Below are 21505 nucleotides of genomic sequence, written 5' to 3' on the forward strand. Positions count from 1 at the left end.
GGGACTCCTTCTTTGTGGATCTTTGGGAGTCCATAAATGCATGGAGTGGCTTCTCCAGGGTACAGGCGGTAGTAAGTGGGGCGGTCAATGGCTTTTTCCTTTTCAAGTTGTTGCAGGCAGCAAACAACTTTTTTCTTGTAGTTGCTTGTGGGATCACGTCTCAAGACCTCATAAGTATTGTTGTCACTGAGGAGTGTAGTAATTTTGTTGTGGTAATCCGATGAATTCAGCACAACCGTGCACCTCCCCTTGTCGGCTGGCAGTATGGTGATGTTTTGATCCTTGCTTAGGGCTGTGATGGCCTTCTTCTCCTGAATGGTGAGGTTGGATGGAGGAAGTCTTGCACTGGAGAGAGTGGCTGAAACTTTCATCCTGATCTGTTCTGCTACAGGATGAGAAAGTTTGTTATTTCTTATTGCGGTTTCTGTTGCTGTGATGAGGTCTACTATAGGAAGCTGTTGTGGGGCTATGGCAAAGTTGAGTCCTTTGGCTAGCACATTTTCTTCTGGTTTGGTGAGGACCCTGTCTGATAGGTTCTTCACCCACTTTCCTTGGTTTCCATTGCTTATCGTGTCGTCCTGTTTGTTAACAGATGAATGGTATGCCTTGGTTTGCAAACTGGTTCATCCCAAGGACAAACCCGCCAAACACAAGATCAGCAATGTAGTGTATGCTGTTCAGTGCAGTGAAGAATGCTCGGACCTCTACATTGGTGAAACCAAACAGCCTCTTCACAAACGAATGGCACAACATAGAAGAGCCACCTCGACAGGACAAGATTCAGCAGTACATCTGCATCTGAAGGAAAAAGGGCACTCTTTTGAGGATGCCAATGTCCACATTTTGGACAGGGAAAACAGATGGTTTGAAAGAGGAGTGAAAGAAGCCATCTATGTCCACTGTGAACAACCATCATTGAACAGAGGAGGTGGATTACGTCACCAACTTTCCCCCGCTTACAGTGCTGTCCTGAGCTCCCTTCCCAGACGTCTCAACCCCCATTCACACCTTTGTTCCAGTGACCTCAATAGGCCACAGGAAACAATGGAGCGGAGTCCTAAATTGGTTTCAACTGAAACCACTGATTAAATATGACCCACGCCCCCTTCACACCTGGGCACATGTGTTCAAGCACATGATCAATAGAGGGTCATAACCACCTCCAGGGGACTACGCCCACAGGGGTTTAAATACCTGGGTCTCTCCACCATTTGGTTGAGAACTGAAGAAGCCTTTCGGATGAGAGGTGAAACGTCTTCAAGAAACAAAAAGAAGTCCAGTCGCCTTTTTCAAGCTCCAGAGACTATCTGCTGTCATCATTTACACAACTTGAATCTCCATCAGATGAAGCTGAATCCTAATTTCACATTTGATTTATAAAATTATCAGAGAATTTCATTATTTCTGCCATTACTGGATAAAAATGAGATTTACAGAAAAACTGCTTTAATGTTTCCAGTTTAAGCATTTTAATCTGATCTGAGGATCCAGACTGGATGAGCTGGGAAATGACTGGAGCCTGAACGCGATCTGGACCTTATCCGGTCTGAATCCGTGATCCTGATCCGTTTGGATCCTCCTGCTGTGCAGGTGGACTCGGACACGGTTTGCTGATCTGTTACAGAGCCTCTGATCACAGATTTAGGTGATTTTCATTGAAAATATGTGGAGATTCATACTCTGAATTTTAGACAGCAGAACTTTGTAAATGTTGATTTCAGTCACTTTAAATCCATTTAGTTCAGTTTGAAGTCTTCATCATTTCAGCCTCATCTTCACTCAAACATTCCCATCATCTCCAGGATCAGACATTTTTCCATCAGTGAGCTTTTCCAACACGACCAATGATCGATCATTGATCACTGATCGGTATGTTGTGTGTCAGCAGCTTCATCCAGATCAGTGTGATGTAACAGTGATGCTGCAGTAACTACAGTAAATGTTTCAGAGGAACTGACTGACAGTCTGGCAGCTGCAGCTGCCTCATTATAAATGCGTGACATCATCACTGTCTCCGTCCTTACAGCCTGTTGACGAGTGAACGACTGTAAAAGCTTCATGTTACAAAATAACAAACTAACGTCTAACTGGGATTTCAGAGCTTGTAGAAACATAAACGTCTGCAGATGAATTCGCTGCTCTGACGCTCTGACAGCCACTTTATGAAGGAGGAAATGAACGGGAGTGTCAGACAGGTGGTTCAGGTGCAGCAGGAGGGGCGGAGTCAGAGAGACACTCAGAGGTTGTTGGATAAAATCTGCCAGGTGAGGGTCACAGAGCCTGTTACCATGGTAACTGACTCAGAGTTGGAGTTAGAGTTTCCTCATTTTAGGGTCAACAAACCAGAGTTGGAGCTAAACCTGCTTCCTAGAATAGGCCCCTGCTCTACCTCCTGAGTAGAGCTATACATACTTGTGAATAATTTCAAGTTGAATTTATGTTATTACTGTGGCCCACACTTTGGGAACCACTGCTCTGAAAGATTCATTTCCAGCAAAGTTTACAAATAAAATGGGATTAAAAACAAACAGCAATTAAATAAATAAATAGAAAACTAAATAAATATTCTAAATAAATAACAATTCCTAATAAATGAACAGTAGAAACCATCAGAAACAGTCGCCAGAGTCCTCAGACGCTGTGTCAGAGTTGCTGTTGTGCTGCTGTTGTGCTGCAGAGCGCCTCCTGCTGGGAGCAGCTGAACCTCTGATGATGGAGGCCACGAGCAGCTCCAGCTGATCCAGGCGCAGTTTGGTCTCCATCCTGAGCAGATCCCACGACGCAGTACTGCAACCCTGTACACACAGTACTACAGTTAGTACTACAGTCAGTACTACGGTCACCGCACACAGTAACGCAGTGAGTACTGCAGTACTTACAGCGCAGGACACAGTACTGTTGGCCAGTCTCCCGTAGTAGCGCTTCAGACTGCTGTCCGCTGCTCTGCTCGGCGACACCTGGAGACAAAAACACGTCCGATTGTTTGTGTGTTTGGAAGGAAAACCTGCAGCTGAACACGTGACGGGAAAGGAGGCGTTCACTTACGCACGCGTTCACTTCCGTTATCTGTCTGTGGATGACCGTCAGGAAGCGCTCGGTCCTGTCGGCGTCCCAGGGAGCGGAGGACAGGTTGTCATGGCGATACAGACAGGAAATGAGCTTGAGACTGTCTCTGATGAAAACCAGCTTTGACTCCACCTGGACAGACAGAGAGACAGGTGTGAGCTGCAGGTGTCTGATTGGCTGACAGAGGTGATTGCGTCAGAGACGTACCTCAGACTTTCTGATGTTCTCGTAGAGATTGCTGGGGAAACAAAGCGCAGGCGCTGAAGTGTCCTGTGCAGTCAGCTGATCGCCCTGAAACAGGAAGAGACGGAGCTTCATTTCATTTATTCATTTATATAGCGCTTAACACAACCAACTAAGGTGACCAAAGCACTTTACAATAAAATTACATTAAATATACAATAACATTACATACTTGAAACACAAAACAAGATCGTTCCACTGCATGGTATTAAAAACCTATTTAAACAAATAAGTCTTAAGTTTAGATTTAAAAATTTTCAGATCAGAAATTAGCCGAAAATCTAAGGGAAGGCTGTTCTAGAGTCAGGGTGCGGCCAGTGTAAAGACCCAATCACCCCAATGTTTTAACCTGGTTCTCAGAACATCTAGTAAAAGATGATTTGAGGACCTCAAAGATCTCTCATATACAGAAAAACTTAAAAGATCTTATAAGTACGGTGGGGCTAATCCATTCAGCACTTTAAAAACAAGCAACAAGATTTTAGAATTAATTCTATAATGAACAGGAAGCCAATGGAGATTGAACAAAATAGGCGTAATTATGTTCACATCTAGGGGTGTTAGTTAAGAGATGAGCAGCTACATTTTGGACAAGCTGAAGTCGTCTCAAAAAAGACTGACGAACACCAACATAGAGGCTGTTGCAATAGTCAAGTCTGGAACTAATAAGAGTGTGAATCGCCCTCTCTAAATCAGTGCGATCTACAAAAGATTTGACTTCAGCCAGTAGACGCAAATTATAAAAACTAGTTTTGACTACAGAATTAATCTGTTTGTCAAAATTGAATTCCTGATCAAATAGCACCCCAAGATTTCTAACTGTAGTGTTTAACTTAAAGGTTTTTCACTCCAAGATGGCGGCGAGCTCAGATGCAGCGGCTCATGGCTCTTACTTTCGGTGCTCTTTTTTGTACTTTTTGTATTTCTTATTTGTTAGTTTTTGTGCATTGGTCTCCGCAAACAACTGCTACACATGCCAGGATCTTGTGGACATTGGCTACCGGCCCAATATATCAGTATCAAGTGATTTTCACTACACACATAACATCCCTGTAACACCTGTACCTGCTGTCACCCACACTAAAGCTGATTATGGTTGGTAACTGGTGTATATTTTTATTCTTAAAGTGTATTTATATATTAATTGTGTAATTTAGATTTTCAATTAATGCTTTAGTTAGCCTGAATCCTTAGTTGACTATTTGCAGTACACACATTTAGTTAACCTTAGGTGTCAGTTTGCTATTTTGTGGTTAATATGCAATGATTAATTTCTCTTTTGTTTGAGTTGTCAGTTTCTATGGAGCTGCTGCTGGAGGACCACAAGGAACTCCAGCTGCCCTTCTCCTTATATGTCCGGCATAAACTCCTTAGTGGGTTTTACCATTTGTTTGTAAGGGGAGGGGGGAATTTGTTTGTTATTTGTTTTGTTATCTTCTGTTTGGACTGTTTTGGCCAGTTGTAATAGTATTTGTTTAATTTAAAAGTACTTAGTATTCTGATTAGTATTTGTTTGTTAATTAAGTTTTGTTTGTTAGTTTGTGTTGGTTTGTTAGTTGTTTACCCCCTTGTGTTTGGCAGCAGTGATCTGATCAGCTACTATTTAAGTTTCCCTCTTGTCTTGTTTGTGGGTTTTAGTTTTGTGTTCGAGTTCCTGCCTGAGTTGAAGTTTGGTTTGTTGACTTTTGTTTATCATTTTTTGGAAACAATTTTTGTAATAAATTAAGAACTTTGTTGAAACCATTCAGTGGGTTCCTGGCTGGTTTGTGTAAGGAGAGGAAGCAGAAGCAGGCCTGCAGGTCTGGCGTTATGCTTAAGCTGAAACGCCAACCACACAGGCCTCCTCTGCTGAGCCTGTAGCTCTCCAATGCCAGGTCCATGGTAAATGAAATGAAAACCTAGAGTTAGAGCTGGCTGGAAATCACTATGTTCGTGACTGTTGTGTAACAATTATCACTGAGACCTGGCTTACCCCGCAGATTCCCGATGCTAGCGTGCAGCTAGCAGGCCGCACTCTGCTACGCGGGGATCGGACAAAGGACTCCGGTAAGAGCAGGGGAGGGGGTCTCTGTATTTACGTGCATGAGGACTGGTGTAACAACGGAACAATCATAGACAAACATTGTTCCCCAGACCTCGAGTACATGTCTGTAAGATGTCGGCCTTTTTTTCTGCCTAGAGAGCTAACAGTAGTGAACGTCACAGCTGTGTATATAGCTCCTGATGCTAATGTTAGCATGGCGCTCTCTCTCCTGCTGAACACCATTAATAAACAGCAGCGGGTCCACCCCGACGGTGTTCTTTTTCTCGTGAGACTTTAACAAGGCCAACTTAAAGACTGTACTCCCGAAATTCCACCAACATGTCAAATGTTCTACAAGAGGGGAGAACACTCTTGACCATGTTTACTCCAACATTAAGCACGCTTACAGAGCCAAACCCCTCCCCCACCTCGGCCAGTCCGACCATCTTTCCCTGCTGCTCACCCCAGCATACACCCCCCTCAGACGGAGAGCCAGGCCTACTGTAAAAACCATTACAACCTGGCCTGAAAACGCACTCTCCGACCTACAGGACTGCTTTGCATACACAGACTGGGACTTATTCGAACACGAGGACCTAGAAACATTCACAGGGACGGTACTGGACTACATTAAGTTCTGTATCGGAAATGTGACTGTTAGCAAAAACATCCGGGTTTTCCCTAACCAGAAACCCTGGATGAACAGCCAGGTCCGTTCACTCCTTAAAGCCCGCAATGCTGCCTTCAGGTCAGGTGACAGAGCTCTGTACAGTGCTGCTCGAGCTGACCTGAAAAGAGGAATTAAAAAAGCCAAGACGGACTACAGGAGGAGAATAGAGTCCCATCTGTCCAGCAATAACACACGGGAGGTGTGGCAGGGCATTCAGAACATCACAAACTTCAGAGGCTGTGATGTGACTGCAGGAGACCTGAGTGTGTCACTAGCAGAGGAACTTAACTGTGTCTTTGCTCGCTTTGAGACACCTCAGGACCCCCCATCTGCTCCGGCCCTGTCCCCCGCCACCATGCTCCACCCCACTCACTGTCCAGGAGCATGAGGTACGACGCGTGCTCCTGGCAGTGAACCCCAGGAAGGCTGCTGGACCAGACGGAGTACCTGGCAAGGTGATCAGAGCGTGTGCCCACCAGCTCACCCTGATTCTCACCAGGATTTTCAACCTCTCCCTGGCCCAAGCAGTCTCACCACCAAACTGCACCCCCTGGGCCTCCCCCCTCTCACATGTTCCTGGATCAAGGACTTCTTAACCAACCAGCCCCAGACTGTGAGACTTGGCCCCCATCTCTCCTCCACCCACACACTGAGCACTGGCTCCCCACAGGGCTGTGTGCTGAGCCCCCTCCTGTATTGCCTCTACACCCATGACTGCAGTCCGGCCCACAATAACAACCTCATCGTCAAATTTGCTGATGACACCACAGTGGTCGGACTCATCTCGAAGGGAGATGAGGCAGCTTACAGAGAGGAGGTCTTGAAGTTGACAGCCTGGTGTTCAGAGAACAACCTGGTACTGAACACCATGAAAACCAAAGAGATCATCATCGACTTCAGGAAGCACAGGACTGACCCAGCTCCCCTCTACATCAACGGGGAGCGTGTGGAGAGGGTCCACACCTTCAGGTTTCTTGGTGTCCTCATCTCTGCTGATCTCTCTTGGTCAGATAACATCACAGCTGTTATCAAGAAGGCTCAGCAGTGACTTCACTTCCTGAGGGTCCTTAGGAAGAACAGCTTGGACTCAAACCTGCTGCTGACCTTCTACCGCTCATCCACTGAGAGCTTGTTGACGTACTGTATCACAGTATGGTACGGCAGCTGCACTGAGGCAGACAGGGTCAGGCTTCAGAGGGTAGTCAAGACAGCACAAAGAATCGTTGGCTGTCCTCTCCCCTCCCTGATGGACATCTACACCTCCCGCTGCACCAGCAGAACCAGGAACATGATCAAGGACAGCTCACACCCTGGCTTTGACCTCTGACCTGCTGCCCTCTGGCAGGCACTACAGGAGCATCAAAGCCATAACAAACAGACTCAGGAACAGTTTCTTCACCAGAGCAATCACCACCCTGAACTCTCACACTCACCCACTGTAACTGTGCAACACCCACATCTCTGTGCAATATTATATTATTCATACTGAACAATATCTATCACTCCTATATTGTGTAATATCCAGTATTCATCCACCAAGTGCAATATTCACCATCTTCATTACTATATGTATACACTTATTTTATTTTTTACAATGTATATATATTTTTTCACACATTCTCTTATTTTCTGTATTTTTAATACATTTTATTTTCTGTATATATTTTTATACATTTTATTTTCCGTATATTTTATAAATTGTGTTTTATTTTCTGTATATTTTTAGATTATATTAGATTATTATATTTTTATTTTTATTTTTATTTTAGAGAGTTTGACTTTCTATTACATGGCACTGAACAGGAGTGGCCCTCCAACCTCATTGTACATCCTGTATAATGACAATAAAGGCATTCTATACTATTCTATAAAGGGCAAAACACTGATGTTTTTTGATGATTTAAAAACAAAAAGTTTTCACATAGCCATTTTTAACATCAGTTATACAATCAATAAAAGATAAAATCGGATTAGCCATATGTGGTTTAAGAGCCAAATAAATTTGTAAATCATCCACATAACAGTGAAAAGATACTTTATGCGCTGATATAACTGCCCCCAAATGGCAGCATATATAAGAAAATTAAAGAGGACCAAGGATAGAACCCTGAGGAACTCCACATAAAAGAGGTGCATATGAATAAAATACATTATTAATCATAACAGAAAACATTCTATCTTTCAAGTAAGAAGTGAACCACTTCAAGGCGGAACCGCAAATACCAACGAAGTGCTCCAGTCGAGACAGAAGAATGGAATGATCCACCCTATTAAAGGCTGCTGTAAGATCCAGCAGAACTACGATAACAGGACATCTATTATCAACAGACATAGCAATATCATGAATCTTCAACAAGGCAGTCTCAGTACTGTGCCTAGATCTAAAGCCTGATTGAAATTTTTCAAAAATATCAGTTGATACTAAGAAGGTCTATAATTGCTGTGAGACAATTTTGTCTAAAATCTTTGAAAGATAGGATAAATGAGAAATTTGTCTAAAATTAGATAAAACTGAAGAATCTAAGTGAGGCTTTTTAAGAAGGGGCCTCACAATAGCGTGTTTAAAGATCCCGGTCACAGTCCCTGAGCTAAGACAGGAGTTTATAAAAGTCACAAGTACAGGACTAACAGTATCAAACACTTCCTTCATTACCTTAATAATAATAATACATTTTATTTATGGGCGCCTTTCAGGGCACTCAAGGTCGCCTTACAGGTAAAAAACAATCAAAGAGGAAACAGCAAAAGAGAAAGCACAATTACACAATAAACAAAACAAAATGAAAAACAAATTAGTTAAGACCAAGGTAAAATCCTAGAACCCACACAGTTACAGGCCAAAAGCTTGTTTGAACAGATGGGTTTTTAAATGGGATTTAAAAAGAGATAAGCTGTTTATGACCTTTAGGGGTTGCGGTAGAGCGTTCCAGAGATGGGGTGCTGTATGACAAAAGGCTCTAGACCCCATAGTTGCTAAGCGGACAGAAGGTATAGTGAGGAGCAGTGATGAAGAAGAACGAAGTGGGCGTGAGGGAGTATAGGAATGGATTAGAGCAGCAATGTAGGGGGGAGCAAGGTTATGGAGAGATTTGAAGGTGAGAAGAAGAATCTTGTATTTGATACGGTAGTCTATTGGAAGCCAGTGTAGGTCCTGAAGGATGGGAGTGATATGTTGAGTAGAGGAGGTTTGGGTAATGATACGTGCAGCAGAGTTTTGAACCATCTGGAGTTGACGGAGAAGTTTGAGTGGTAGACCAGCAAGAAGTGAATTGCAGTAATCCAAACGAGAAGTGACAAGAGCGTGGACAAGAGTTGCAGTACTGGCAGGTGTAAGAGAGGGACGGAGACGATTAATGTTGCGTAAGTGAACATAAGCAGACCGAGTGAGGTTTTTGACATGAGCCTAAAAAAAAAGAGTGCTATCGAGGATGACACCTTAAAAGGAAGGCAGTCAAGAGGACAGTTGGTCGGCCTCATATGAAAAATTAAATTCTTTAAAAAACAGCAGGACACTGGCTCAGACTGCTCAAGGCCAGCCAAAGCAGGACTAACTGCTAAATTATAGCTATCGGGCATAACAGAAGAGTGTCTCACAGAAGCCACCTTTTCGATAAAATGTGAGAGGAAGTTATTGCACACTGAGACTGATGCCTCAAGTGAAACTGAGGTTGGAGGATTAAAAACAGAATCAATTGTATGAAATAATGCCCTAGATGAGTGATTACTAGTAGAAATAAGGTTAGACAGGAATTGACACTTTGCTTCCTTAACTGAACTCTGATACTGAGCAAAACTGTCTCTAAGAATATCCAATGATACTTGTAATTTATTTTTCCTCCATTTACGTTCAGCTTTATGGCATTGTCTCCTCGGTGCATGAGTGTTACCATTTAACCAAGGCTCAGCTCTGTGGCTAACAGGTTTAAAAGTACTGGGAGCAACTGAGTCCAAAATCATGTTACATATGTCATAAAAAGATTCAATAAAGCTGTCAGGACAAAAGGAAGTACTTGGTACATCCAAGTTAGGTAGCTGAGAGTCCATGAAAGCAGTAGCAAACTGCCCAGCTGTTGAAGGAGACAAAAAAAAATGACTATAGAACTCTGCCATCAACGGTTTATCTCTTAGGAGAGGAACATCAAGAATAAAAATAACAGAGAAATGGTCTGAGAGAGCAGTCTCAGACATTTCACAACGATAAATGGACAACCCAGGAGAAAAAACAAGGTCCAGGGTGTGTCCAAGATAATGTGTAGGTCCATTAACTATCTGAGTTAAATTAAAAGAAGTCAGAAGACTTAAAAATTCAGATACCAAATAATCAGAGGGACAGCAGATATGAATATTAATAAAACTGAGTGTGGTCTACCAGAAATACAGATAAGGAGCATCTGTTTACAAACAAGACAATTTGATAAGCAGCAGTCCAAGGCCGCCAGGGAGCCAAATTCCTGATTCTACGACTTGTTTTGGTACAGACTGTACTGATTAATTTGTTGACAGCCTTCAGTCTTACTGGCACCTCTCTGTGGAGAAAAATCCAATTCATCAGAATCTGCTTGGTTCGTTCCTTTGCCGTGCAGAAACAGATACATACATCTCCAAGATCTTACCCTCAGAATCAGCTCCAGATATACAGAGTCTGAGTTTGAGTCTGTACCCTTCCCGTGTTCCCATCATAAGCAGCCTTACCAAGGCCAGACAGCTGCCCACACTTCCTGAATTGTAACGACAAGCCAGGTATCTCCAGGTCCAATTCGGAGAAATCCCAGTGTCAATAAGCCAAATGTGTGTGTCCTCCATCAACAATACAGCCAGGCACGTCATCTTCCACACCACACAGGAACCATACCGTAGCCAGCTGATTTGTCAATTAATAAGAGGGAATAGGGTTCTCCTTCCCCCAATCTCCTCATAGTGAAAATTTGATCAAAACAATAGCATTGAGAGACCAGCTGACCAGATCCATAATTATAAATTCCAGTTCGGAAGTTGTGTGAAGAGAGGCTCTAAAGCAGCAAAGCAGGGGGAAAAGGAAGGACTGAGGAGAGAAGAAAAGTGCGTCCATCTCCGCTGAGAGCTGAAGAGAAAAAAAATACTGGATAAACAAATTCAACAACAAACAGCTGCAATTCGAAAGAAGAGTAGGACATAGGAGGTAGCAGTCTGCATTTAAACTTGTCTCTGTAGATTGGAGCAGAAAGAACATCCAGAAGAGAGGAGCTCAGAGAAAGCGCTGTTGTCACTTGGCTGCATCCACGTCTCTGTCAGCAAGAGGAAATCCAGAGAATGCAGTGGTGTAGTCTACGCGATACGCTGGTATACGCCATATACCCACTAGAAAAGCTTGTGAAGTTCCCTATAACCACTTAAAAGTGACCAATGATACGTGATACGCTTATAAGGACCAGTGCAAACTCTTTACTACTCCTCTCCGATGCTGTTAAATAGACTGTAACCAAAAATTGAGTTGCAGGCTTAAAAATAAATTGTTTTAATTTTCAGCAATACCAATTTGAATCGTCGGAATACAGCAACGTTTTCCTCAACAGATTAACTAAAATATAACACACTATGACACACTGCGCAGTTTATGCAGCGTTTTTCCGACCGTGAGGCGCAGAAATTCACATCACAGTCGGAAAAACGCTGCGTAAACTGCGCAGTGTGTCCAGCCTCTCAGCAAAAGCGGTGGAGACCTGCTATGTTTTTTGGGGGGGTTTTTTTGGACAATCACAGGCGTAATCACGCGGTCCCATCACTGAAGCTGCACAGATGTATTAGGGGCTCGACACATGGGGAGCGTCGTTGCTCGCTCTCCATTCATTTCCTATGGAGCTTGTGCGATGAGGCGACAATCGCTTGCCCTCCTCCAGCTAAGCGACCGGCGACATTCGTGCATGTGAAATTTCGTGCTCGTACATGTAGACGTACACACGCGACCAGGCGACGCGACACAACAAAGTTGGAAAATGTTCTACTTTTGTCGCTGTCGCGTGGCACTAAACCAATCAGCAAGAGTTTCATTGACTGACCAATGAGCGAAGAGTATGCTACAGGCTGCAGTCTGCAACCACTTTCAGCAGGAAGGAAAGCATCGTTTTAGCTGTGTTTGACTTTCCTATATTATATGACACTTCATGCAGTGATTATCGAGTTACACATAAAAGGCAGCCGTGAGAACCTGTTGGTGCAAGACTAACGTTAAACAGACCGATAGAGAGGATGAACCCGAGGTTGTCTTTTTCTTTTGTAGCAGAGACTTAACAGCAAGATTTCTGTCAGTTCCAATAAAATCTTTAGACTCCTCATCTTTATTGCCGTGTCAGAATCAGAATCAGAATCAGAATCAGAAGGTTTTTATTGCCATATGGGTGAACAGGTTCACAGCATTAGGAAATTGCTGCGGTACTTCGTGCTTACAGAAAAAAAAAACAAATAAGTATAAAAACTAAAAGACAATATACAAGTATACAAATTGCAAATATACAGAGATATTAGAGCTATAACTATAGCACAATATTACAAAATTACAAAATATACAGTGCAGAGACTAATTAAAAGATAGAAGAATGTAAACTATATTCCACTAATATGTACATCAGTGCAGTCAGACAGGTGCATAGACATAGGGTCATCAGCGTTTGTGGAGGGTGGTGGTAACAGTCTTAGGGTAATTGTTCATGAGTCCAACAGCAGAGGGGAAGAAACTGTTCTTATGGCGGGAGGTTCTGGTCCGTATGGACCGTAGCCTCCTGCCTGAGGGGAGAGGGTCAAAAAGTCTGTGCCCAGGGTGAGAGTGGTCGGCTGTGATCCGACCTGCACGCCCCAGTGTCCTGGAGGTGTACAGGTCCTGGAGAGATGGGAGGTTACAGCCAATCACCTTCTCAGCAGAGTGCACAACGCGCTGTAGTCTCTGTTTGTCCCTAGTGGTGGCTCCAGCGTACCACACAGTGATGGAGGAGGTGAGGATGGACTCAATGATGGCAGTATAGAACTGCACCATGGTCCTTGCTGGCAAGTTGAATTTCTTCAACTGCCGCAGGAAGTACATCCTCTGCTGGGCCTTTTTGATGACAGAGGTGATGGTGGGCTCCCACTTGAGGTCCTGGGTGATGGTAGTTCCCAGGAAGCGAAAAGAGTCCACTGTGGTGATGGGGGTGTCAGTCAGGATGATGGAGGGTAGAGGGGCTGTGTGCTTCCTAAAGTCCACTATAATCTCCACTGTCTTCTGGGCGTTCAGTACCAGGTTATTGTGGCTGCACCAGGACGCCAGACGTTTGACCTCCATCCTGTAGGCCGACTCGTCCCCGTCTGAGATGAGTCCGATGAGAGTCATGTCGTCTGCAAACTTAATAAGCTTGACAGACTGGTGGTCAGAGGTGCAGCAGTTGGTATACAGGGAGAAGAGCAGAGGAGAGAGGACACAGCCCTGAGGAGTGCCGGTGCTGATGGTCCGGGAGTCCGAGACATTCTTCCCCAGCCTCACGTGCTGCTTCCTGTTCATCAGGAAGTCAATGATCCACCTGCAGATGGGATCAGGCACGTTCATCTGGGACAGCTTTTCTTGGAGGAGATCAGGGATGATGGTGTTGAAGGCAGAGCTGAAGTCCACAAACAGGATCCTGGCGTAGGTTCCCTGGGAGTCCAGATGCTGTAGGATGAAGTGCAGAGTCAGGTTGATGGCGTCGTCCACAGACCTGTTGGCTCTGTAGGCAAACTGCAGGGGGTCCAGAAGGGGGGCTGTGAGGGACTTGAGGTGGGACAGCACCAGACGCTCAAATGACTTCATGACCACAGAAGTCAGTGCCACAGGTCTGTAGTCATTTAGTCCAGTGATCCTTGGCTTCTTGGGGACAGGAACAATGGTAGCGGTTTTAAAGCAGACAGGCACGTGGCAAGCCTCCAGTGAGGAGTTGAAGATGTTCGTGAACAATGGGGCAAGCTCGTTAGCACAGTGTCTCAGTGTGGCAGGTGAGACACCATCTGGACCTGGAGCTTTGCGAGCTTTGACACTCCTGAACTGCTTTAGCACCTGGTCCTCCTGAATACAAAAGACTGTGGGGGTGGGGGAGGAGGGGGACTCTGGGGTGGGAGTCCTTGATGATGTGGGCTTCTCTGAGGTGTGGGGAGTGGGGGAGGTTGGGGGGTGAATATTTGTGTTGGCTGTATTGTAGTTGGGACTGGTGGAGGTGTGAAGGCTGCTGAACTGACCATCAAAACGACAATAGAACTCGTTCAGTCTATTTGCAGTTTGTAGGTCGTCTGTGGAGTGGGGGGTTTTAGGTGCCGTTTACACGAGACCGTTTTCATTTTGAAACGGTGTCGTTTTGATGCGTTTCGGCCTTGCGTTTACACGACAACGGTGTCGTTTTGATGCGTTTCGCCCTTCTGTTTACACGACAACAGAGTGAAAACGATGTGTTTCAGAAACGGGGTCCAGAGTGGAGCGTTTCAGAAACGCACCGGCTTGCGTTTTCGTGTAAACACTTGAAACCGGGGTGATTTGAAAACGCTCGACTCGCACATGCGCACTATGGTTGCGACGGCCAGTTTTTCGCGCACGCGCAAACTGATAAACAGTACTCGCGGATTCACGAGTGCTTCTTATGCTTTTCCTGTGTTTTTACCGTTTTGTAATTCAGCGTTGTGTGCAGCAGCGATCCAACCTCATCATCGGTCCACACAAAACCTCTCACATTGGCCGTTTTGTAAGTAATGAACAATTTGCCGCACTACCTACTGTGTCACTCCACACATGCGCGTCTTGCGTAAACAAACTTTGCAAAGAGAAAACCAACGCCAACTTGTGGCCTGGCATGGGAACTACATCGTTTTCATCGTTTCACATGTCCTCGTGTAAACGCGGATCGTTTCTGAAACGCCATCGTGTAAACGAAAGGCTGAAACGCATCAAAACGACACCGTTTCCAGTGAAAACGGCTTCGTGTAAACGGCACCTAAGGCTTGTAGTTGGTAATCTGCCTAAAACCTTTCCATACAGAGGCCGCGTCGTTCTCTGAGATCTGCTGCTGTATATTCTCAGAGTGATGTGATCTAGCAGTGGCCACTTCCTTGCTAAACCTGTACTTGGCCTCTTTGTAGCAGTCTTTGTCCCCACTTTTAAAAGCCTCCCTCTTCTCTATCCACAGCTGCTTCAGTTTGGGAGTAAACCAGGGTTTGTCACTGTTATAACTCACCCTGGTGCGTGATGGCACAATGCTGTCCTCGCAGAAGTGGATATACGAGGTTACAGTGTCCGTGTAGTCATCCAGACTGTCACAGGCAGCCCTCATTGAGTCCCAGTCTGTAGTTTCGAAGCATGTGCGGAGCTCCTCCACAGCCTCACGGGTCCACTGCTTTGTTGTCCTCACCACAGGTTTTGAGAGCTTCAGCCTCTGTCTGTACGCGGGGATCAGGTGGATCATGTCGTGGTCAGAGAGGCCGAGTGCAGCGCGGTGCAGTGCAGTCTGACACAGACTGCTTTTAAAATGTCTAAATCCCTCCAGTTTCATAACCAATCACATTTCTTGGAGACGAGTGATGTAAGAGCGTGATTCGCAAAGCTGCCATCGCTATCGCGTCCCGTGTGTTCGGTTTCACCCCAGTGGCGATGCGACCCATTCGTCGCTGTCGTTTGTCGCTCCCCGTGTGTCGAGCCCATTACGGTGCTTATGACGCGTTCTGTCTTCAGGACAGGGGCTGTTCTAGGGGCGGGGCCACAGGGGCATTGGCCCCATCTGAAATCTGATTGGCCCCCTGAAGTTGCCCTGTCCTGTCACTCATCTGTCCTTTGTCCGAGAACGAGGATCAAATTATAGGTGGATGCAATTCCATGCCGAGACACCAGTAGCGCTAATGAGCCAAATAGGAATGTCCAGCATGAATAAAGCTTACAGAAGAAAAAGATCTGAACGATCTTGTGGAGAAAGTTTTTTTAACCGACAACCAATGCCAGTTTGAGGAGTTTGTTGGTAATGATAAGTCATAAATCCCTTTTTACTCAGAGCTGTCACACAGCGTAAGTCTGATAAACATTAAATTAAGAAGCAAAGTTAGTTAAGAGTAATATTAACTGAGGCCCTACTTGTGTTTGCACATGAATGTTAGCATTTCACTACTTCATGTACTTCTTTGTAATTTGCATTAGTGTGTTAACATTAACTATAATGTTTGGCAGTGATAGAGAAGAATATGAAAAGAAAGGGTCAGTCTCAGGTGGGAATTCAGCAGTTTTTGAGCAAAACAGTGAGTCTGCAGCTGAAGATGTGCAGCGTGAGAGGAGGGAGAGAGCAGCAGGACACAGCAGACCAGAGGCTGGTCAGGAGCAGGACAGCTCCAGCCCCTTTTCATCAGGTCAGAAATCATTTAGGGAGAGCAACAACAGTTAATGCTGTAATCTATGAAATGTCTGATATTGTTATTTAGTGAAATGGCACATAAGTTCACTGAATTCTTACACCTCATGGTGATAAGATTTACCATAACGTTAATGTAATGGCTTTCATTTTTATTGCTCTGTATATCACCACATCTACCAAAAATACTTGGCCACTCTATGAATACTGTGGCCCCTTGATGGCCCCTTATTCAGAAAAATCCTACATCCGCCACTGCTTCAGGACTTTGCTGCGCAGCGTTTCATGTCGTGTGACGCAGTGACGCACCATCAGCTCACCTGTGCAGGTCTCCCTCTGGTGGGACAGATACGGGAGAAGATACAATCTGCTCTTTTCTCCACACATCGCAGGCGAGGAAAAGAGACACACGGTTTACCTCCGATGTCAGATGGGGTCCTCTGCCTCCCACCTCTTTGGAAAATCCCTGTTTCCCACTTTTTGTTTGGCCATTTTTGGAGGTCAGGCAGCTTAAATGTTACTGTAAAAAGTGCTGACCGATATTTTTATCCACTGATCAAAGCCGCTTTTCCATACGGGACGACTCGGCACGGGTCGACTCGGTCAACACAACTCGGCACGGTTGTGTTGTGTTTTCATTGCAATTGAGGACCACCACAGTGTGGGTGGAGTCGATATAGCAGCGCGGGTAGTAGTCTCATGACGTGACTCTTGTGCGGCTCAAAACACAACACAACAATAGATGAGATAGAGGCAAGCTAACAGCTAATGCCAGTTTAATATCATCATCATGCATAAGTCCCTGTAAATGTGTTAATGGATGAAGGTTATCATTGTTAAGTATAACCCTATACCCTGAACATAATCGGCTCAGTGTACTTCAAAAGAGCCACCGTTCACGGACTTACGGCAACAATTACCGTAATAACACCACAGTAATGCCCTATGTTGGTTGTGAAGTGCAGTTTCTCAGCTTTCAGAAACTGTTTGAATTTTTCCGATAGGACAAACAGTCGCGTTATTACGGTAATTCAAAGTTCCTTTGATCAGCCCTCCGGCTCTGTGCTAACCAGCTGTTCGGCTGGTAGGGGCAGGTAACGGTGCTTCAGCGGCGATCGCCCCGGCAGTACAGGGTTATAATATGTATGCTGTGTGAGCGTTTCAGATGGCTCTCATGTTGCAAAACTACTGCTGCAAACTGTCGGTCTGGGGATTCAACTGGTGCTTTGTGCCTCCAGTTTCTTGCTGTCGGGTTTTAAAAATGGCAGGCTGAGTCACTCTCATGCCTCCAATGGTGAGGACACTCCCGGGCCAATCAGTAGCATGCTGTCCTCCGCGTCACATTTTTGTATCGTCTCGTATCGCTCAGAACCTCGGGTGAGTGGGTACGAAAAAGTATCCGCAAACTTGTACCAGTTACTAATGGAAACGCCGTCAAACGAGTCGAGGCGACCCGTGCCGAGTCGTCCTGTATGGAAACGCGGCTTAAAGTGTCACTGATACCACCAAAAACAGGTCCACAAATCTTGTCCTGCACGGTAGCTGTTGCAGTGCATTGTGGGATTTGTAGTACAGGTGGTGGGAGTGCTATTTACCCACGGGTTATTATTAATAGTTATATGAAATCATCTCACGGGCTGTATAAAATTAGACTGGCCAGATGTGGCCCACAGGCCTTGAGTCTGACACATTTGAGCTAGAAGGTTTCTGAAAATGATGAGAAAACAAGCTACACTTTTGAATGGTTTTATAAACCAGCAGCCCCTGAAGTCACAGAGGCAGCTTTAGAAGAACCTGCCAGTATGACAGACATATTCAGTTGGTTCATCTTGTTTTTTCTATAGTACTCTACTTAATACTTAAACATGTTTTGCTTTTATACTTTTTTATAAATTCTACGTGTTTTTTATACAAAGCACACTGTTGTACAGTTTGTCGTACATTTACTCAAATCTAAGCATGTTAAGCAATGTTAAATATGCTTAAAAATCAAAATAAATTGTCTATTACATTGTACTAACCCATGTATTTTTGTTTCTAAGCACAGATACCCACTACAAAAATGTAGACTACACCAGTGAGAGAATGGGAACGGAAAAGTCATTTAAAATAAAAGTTTTGTTGGCAAGAGATCTGGTATTCAACAGGGCCATACAAATGGAGGCCTGATCCATTTCCCGAGCCGAACGACCAAGAGGGCGAAGATTGTGGCTCCATCTACAAATGTCGACGGCAGGGAATAAGGCCAACATCAAAAGACACCGGTTGAAGCCAGTGATAACAAAACTCCACAGGGCACCGCACGTCCTAGTGGCAAAATGGTCGAGGAGTCCTAGGGAGAAAAAAAGTCGGAGAGCAGTCCAAAAACTGCGCCAGGTGGGTTTGAAGCTTCACCAGCCGAACGCTTCTCTTACCCCGTCTTCTGCGGCGATGAGTAGTAGGAAAAAAGATGGTGGGAGAACGCCGCAGGTAAGGAGGAATAGAGAACTGAGGAGGTGGCTGGAAATTCAATTGTCCATTCACATCATGTAGAAGATTTAAAAGGGCTTAACGATCATACACATGCAGCGGTGAAACGGATCTAAAAAATAATACACCAAATAGAAGAAATATCGCATATTGATCATATTGATTGATTATACTAGATTATAATATTTTTATAATATTTTTATTTTCATTTTAGAGAGTTTGATTTTCTGTTACATGGCACTGAACAGGAGTGGCCCTCCAATCTCATTGTACATCCTGTATAATGACAATAAAGGCATTCTATTCTATTCTATTCTAAATAACAGATGAGAGAGAGCGACAGATGGCAGGACACACACAACGGCGCCATCTTGAAAACATGACAAACAGTCATGTCACTGCAGGCCCACAGTACACTGAGCTGGTTACTAACCCTGTGTAACAATGCCAATTCTTTGTTAATAGTGTTTATAGTTTATAGCTGTCTCTGCCTGTTATGTTCATATTTATTTATATAGAATTATTTTATTCACCTTACCCAACATGGTTGTGTAGCTCCGGTTGGTGTGCGGAACCTTTCTTTGTTACTGTTTTCTGTACCCCTACGTTTAATCTTCTGGGACAGCTCCTTTATAAGGAGCAGTTTCACGCTCACCCTCCCCCTTCTTCCTGTGGCATTCGGCGGGAATGGTGAGCGAAGGTTTAGGAAGTTTAGTAATCGTAAATCCGGCTGTACTAGACAATAATGTCTTTGTGTGTTTTGTTTGTGTAGGACAGGGGTCGGCAACCCGCGGCTCATTCAGGCTTAATCTGCAGCTCTGTGCGGCTCGCGGAAGTAAATTATAAGTATCCAATTGAAGTGCATTTTATTTTTGTCAGTTCAGTTTTTGTTGTAGTTTTAAATTGGAACATTGTTGTGATCTTGAAATATTAAAATAAAATCATTTTATTTATCTATTTATTTATTTTCGTTTCTCAATATATGCGTCACTCGCGGTAGCCGCTACCGGCTTCCGCGAGTATTTGCGGCTCTCACTGTTTTGTTTTCCGTGGAAACCGGGTTCAAATGGCTCTTTCCGGATTACAGGTTGCCGACCCCTGGTGTAGGGGCTTAAAGCAATCGTCACCAACCAGACTGTGATGTTTGTTTACTGTTTCATCAGAAATAAACGGAGATCGCCTCCAAATCATGTCAGTGGCCTGATCTGATCATTAATCCACACAAGGCAGAGAACGGTAGAAGAAGCCACCGGTTACACCTGCATGGGTTTTTAACCTGTGCCCATACATGGAAACCTACACGCTAAACATGTGACCAGTGTTGTTTAGAAACATCCTACAGGCTCTGAATGCATCGCTTTGGTTCCCATTCTAACATTTTATTGTTATGAAGGAACACTTTGAGACTAAGATGCATCACGTATGTAAACATGTGTCCTCTTCATGTCCTGAAGAATCACTGGAAACCTCTTACAGAGACTCTTCAATTCAAGGACCCTGAAAATGCTCTCCAGCACTTCAGGAATCTCTTTAACAACTCTTACAATCACTTTAAAAACTCCTGGAAACTCTTCCAGGATTCCTAGAATCTTTTTGAGGATGCAGTGAATTCATTAAAGAATTCATAAAATATATTTATGCAGTCCTGGAATATCTTTGAAGAACATGGAAACTCATAAAGGACTCACAGACTGTTTTAAAGACCTCTTTGAGGACCTGGTGTCATTGTTGCACTCACCATGAGTTTGAGGAGAACCTGGGTGTCATTGCTCACACTTTTGTATTGTGTGAGCCAATCACAGGAGACGGCAGAGGTCAGGGTGCCGCAGAGCATGAAGAGCAGACCGGTCCAGGCAACCATAATGATGATGATGATGATGATGATGGATGAAGGTGCTGTGCAGAGCTGAGCTGTCTGTGTGTCCATGCTGCTGAGGAGAGTTCAGGCTTTTATTTCCCAAACAGGAAACAGAAAAAGAAAGTCAGTTTCTCTTCCCTCACTGAGCTGCTGCGTGTCTGCGCTCTGATTGGTGAATCGCTCAGGTGGACTCCGCCTAATCATTCCCTGGACAGTCCAAGTTAGTTAGTTGGTAACAGATTACAAGAAATATTTTTTTTTAAGGGTTGAAAGTTGAAATATGTCTCATAAATTACTGTAAGTCTTCTTTTTCAACAGCTTTTCCCTCATCACATCACTTTATTTCATTTTCCAAATTAAATCCAGTTCATGATGATTCTGAGTTTCACATTGAAGGATTAAAACAGAAACACTGAAGGACACTAATGGAAACCTGCTGAGAAAACAGTCTGTACTGCAGCCCTGTGATTGGTCGAGAGGGAGACTGAAAACAAAAACCAGCCAGAGGGACCCATCTCTGCGGCGATGACATCACTGCTTTCACTTTCAGCTCTCAGGTTCACTTTCTGAAAGCTGAGATCCTGTGACATCACTGATGACATCATCCCACCCACATTTCAACAAAGGAACAGAAAGTGATTCAACCAACACAAGTAAACACGACTCCTTGAAGGTTTTTACATTTTTGAGACTCCTGGACTCAGCTGTACTGCTGCACCTAAGGTCAAAGGTCACTCTTTGAGGATGCCAGTGTTCACATTTTGGGCCATTGGTTAGAGAGAGGAGTTACTGTGTCCACTGTGAATGACATCACTGGA

The 21505-nt window shown here is 44.4% G+C and overlaps 1 protein-coding gene across 1 annotated transcript; it reads right to left on the reverse strand.

Moving 5' to 3' along the window:
• Nucleotides 1-2605: 2605 nt before the first annotated feature.
• ifnphi1 (interferon phi 1) lies at nt 2606-20690 on the reverse strand. Its single transcript, XM_030736687.1, has 5 exons — nt 20568-20690; nt 3274-3357; nt 3024-3198; nt 2880-2941; nt 2606-2795 (listed from the first exon to the last, which is right to left on the reverse strand). Exons 1-5 carry the CDS (start codon nt 20688-20690, stop codon nt 2610-2612), a joined length of 630 nt encoding a protein of 209 aa, XP_030592547.1. The 3' UTR covers nt 2606-2609.
• Between the last annotated feature and the right edge of the window lie 815 nt (nt 20691-21505).

The sequence above is a fragment of the Archocentrus centrarchus genome, chromosome 8 (assembly GCF_007364275.1).
Source record: "Archocentrus centrarchus isolate MPI-CPG fArcCen1 chromosome 8, fArcCen1, whole genome shotgun sequence".
Classification (NCBI taxonomy): domain Eukaryota; kingdom Metazoa; phylum Chordata; class Actinopteri; order Cichliformes; family Cichlidae; genus Archocentrus; species Archocentrus centrarchus.